The sequence below is a fragment of the Otolemur garnettii genome, unplaced genomic scaffold (genome assembly GCF_000181295.1).
Source record: "Otolemur garnettii isolate 467f Iridium unplaced genomic scaffold, OtoGar3 scaffold00038, whole genome shotgun sequence".
NCBI lineage: Eukaryota > Metazoa > Chordata > Mammalia > Primates > Galagidae > Otolemur > Otolemur garnettii.
This window is the reverse complement of record NW_003852433.1, coordinates 15,522,687-15,524,465: the sequence shown is the minus strand read 5'-3', so window position 1 is coordinate 15,524,465 and position 1,779 is coordinate 15,522,687. Positions and strand designations below refer to the sequence as shown.

At 46.5% G+C, this 1,779-nt stretch overlaps 1 protein-coding gene across 1 annotated transcript in view; it reads right to left on the bottom strand.

Moving 5' to 3' along the window:
* The window catches only part of HECTD4 (HECT domain E3 ubiquitin protein ligase 4), a 213,386-nt gene that overhangs the window by 15,350 nt on the left and 196,257 nt on the right, over positions 1–1,779 (bottom strand). The window contains exons 64-65 of the mRNA XM_023513244.1: positions 1,117–1,223; positions 282–405 (exon numbers count right to left, since the gene is read on the bottom strand). Coding sequence (XP_023369012.1) covers positions 282–405; positions 1,117–1,223 — 231 coding nt within the window. The remainder of the gene's footprint in view (positions 1–281; positions 406–1,116; positions 1,224–1,779) is intronic.

Below are 1,779 nucleotides of genomic sequence, written 5' to 3'. Positions count from 1 at the left end.
GGTTTGTTTATAAATGGGTTAGAAAACCCACTTTTTTTTTTTTTTTTGGCCAGGGCTGGGTTTGAACCTGCCACCTCTGGCATATGGGGCTGGCGCCCTACTCTTTTGAGCCCCAGAAAACCCACTTAATTAAGAAACATTAGGAAATAACTCACGAAGCCAATATTACAAATGAGGGAGACAGACTGACTCCCCAGAAAGTATTTTTTTGGCAAAGCATCTAGGGGCTGAAAAACAATTTCTACACATGGCATCAACTGGTTGAGGGGCAACCTGCTTACCTCTCAAAATGAAGGTCATAACCGCAGGACAAAATCGCTCTCCAGACACTGCGGATGTCTTGCTTGGCTCGGTCAATGACAAATTTGTGAAATCCTTCCAAGGTCAGGTATTTTTCCTCAGGGACTGATGGAAAAGTATTCAGAGTGTCAGGAATATGGTAAGAACCGCACACAAGGTGGGCCTCTCTCTCAAGGCCTAACCCTCCTGCCTCCCTCCTGTAACGCTGGGACTGTCATTTTGCTTCTCTACACACTGCTTCCAGGACATGCATAACCCCTCCTGTGACCAGGTCTCTGAGGGCTCAGCCTCACCTCGACAGGCTGGTCATTAAATAGGCTTCCCCATGTGCCTTCTTTCCATGCATCTCCGAAACATTGCTGACTGACAGCAGTTTTCTGACAAGGAGAATAGCTTTCTCCAACCTGGCTGGGGCTTTTTGGAGGCTTTGTTTCTACTGCCCCAGAGCAGGTCACTAGCTTAGGCAAGTGGCCTCTAGAAAAAGATTTCCAAACAGATTCCCAAATCTTTACTAGCAGTCACAATCATCTATTTTTCATCTTTGGTATGCAGCATTTCTGGAATGGCCATTTTTACCCTGCTAAGTTCATAGTCATCAAAGATGGCATCCTGGGACAGTTAAGGAGCACTGGCCAGGGATATTTTGCAGTGTCTTTGGAAATGTTGCCCTGCCTAAGCTAAAACCCCAGGGTACCCAGAGCCATCCCACTGGGAGACAGCCAGTCAGGAAAAGGAAAGAGGCTCATTTCCCACCTCCGTGTCTCCAGGATGGAAGCAGATCCCCAATCCCACCTCAGGCCCGAGCTGTTCATTCACCTTCTTGTTTTTTGGTAGGTGACTTTTCTGGGTCCTTTTCATCTGGTTTGCTCTTTTCTGGTGACTTTGGCTTCACAGTAGGTTTCTTTTCACTTAAGGCAGTCCTGCTGTAGACCAAAGTAGTGGAGTTAGAATGGCACATGTTCACATCTCCCTCTGACAGAAGAAATATAGAACCTCACACAGGCATTAATTCAACCCTCCACCCCAATTTATGGCTTATGGTTCAGACATGACTAGGCTCAAGATTGCCTTTGTTTTAGAAAGTTTACTGAGCAAATTATGAGGACAAATTGATGAAATATAAAAAATCTTTTTTTGTTGTTGTTGAGACAGAGTCTCACTTTGTTGCCCTTGGTAGAGTGCTGTGGCATCACAGCTCACAGCAGCCTCAAACTCTTGGGCTTAAGCGACTCTCACCTCAGCCTCCCAAGTAGCTGGGACCACAGGTGCCCACTATAAAGCCCAGTTATTTTTAGAGATGAGGTCTTGCTCTGGCTCAGGCTCAGGCTGGTCCTGAACCTCTGAGCTTAGGTGATCCACCCGCCTCAGCCTCCTAAGTACTGGGATTACAGGTGTGCAACCAGTTGAAACGTGAAAAAAAAATTTTTTTTTGAGACAGAGCCTCAAGCTATCCCCTTGGGTAGAGTGCCATGGCTTCAC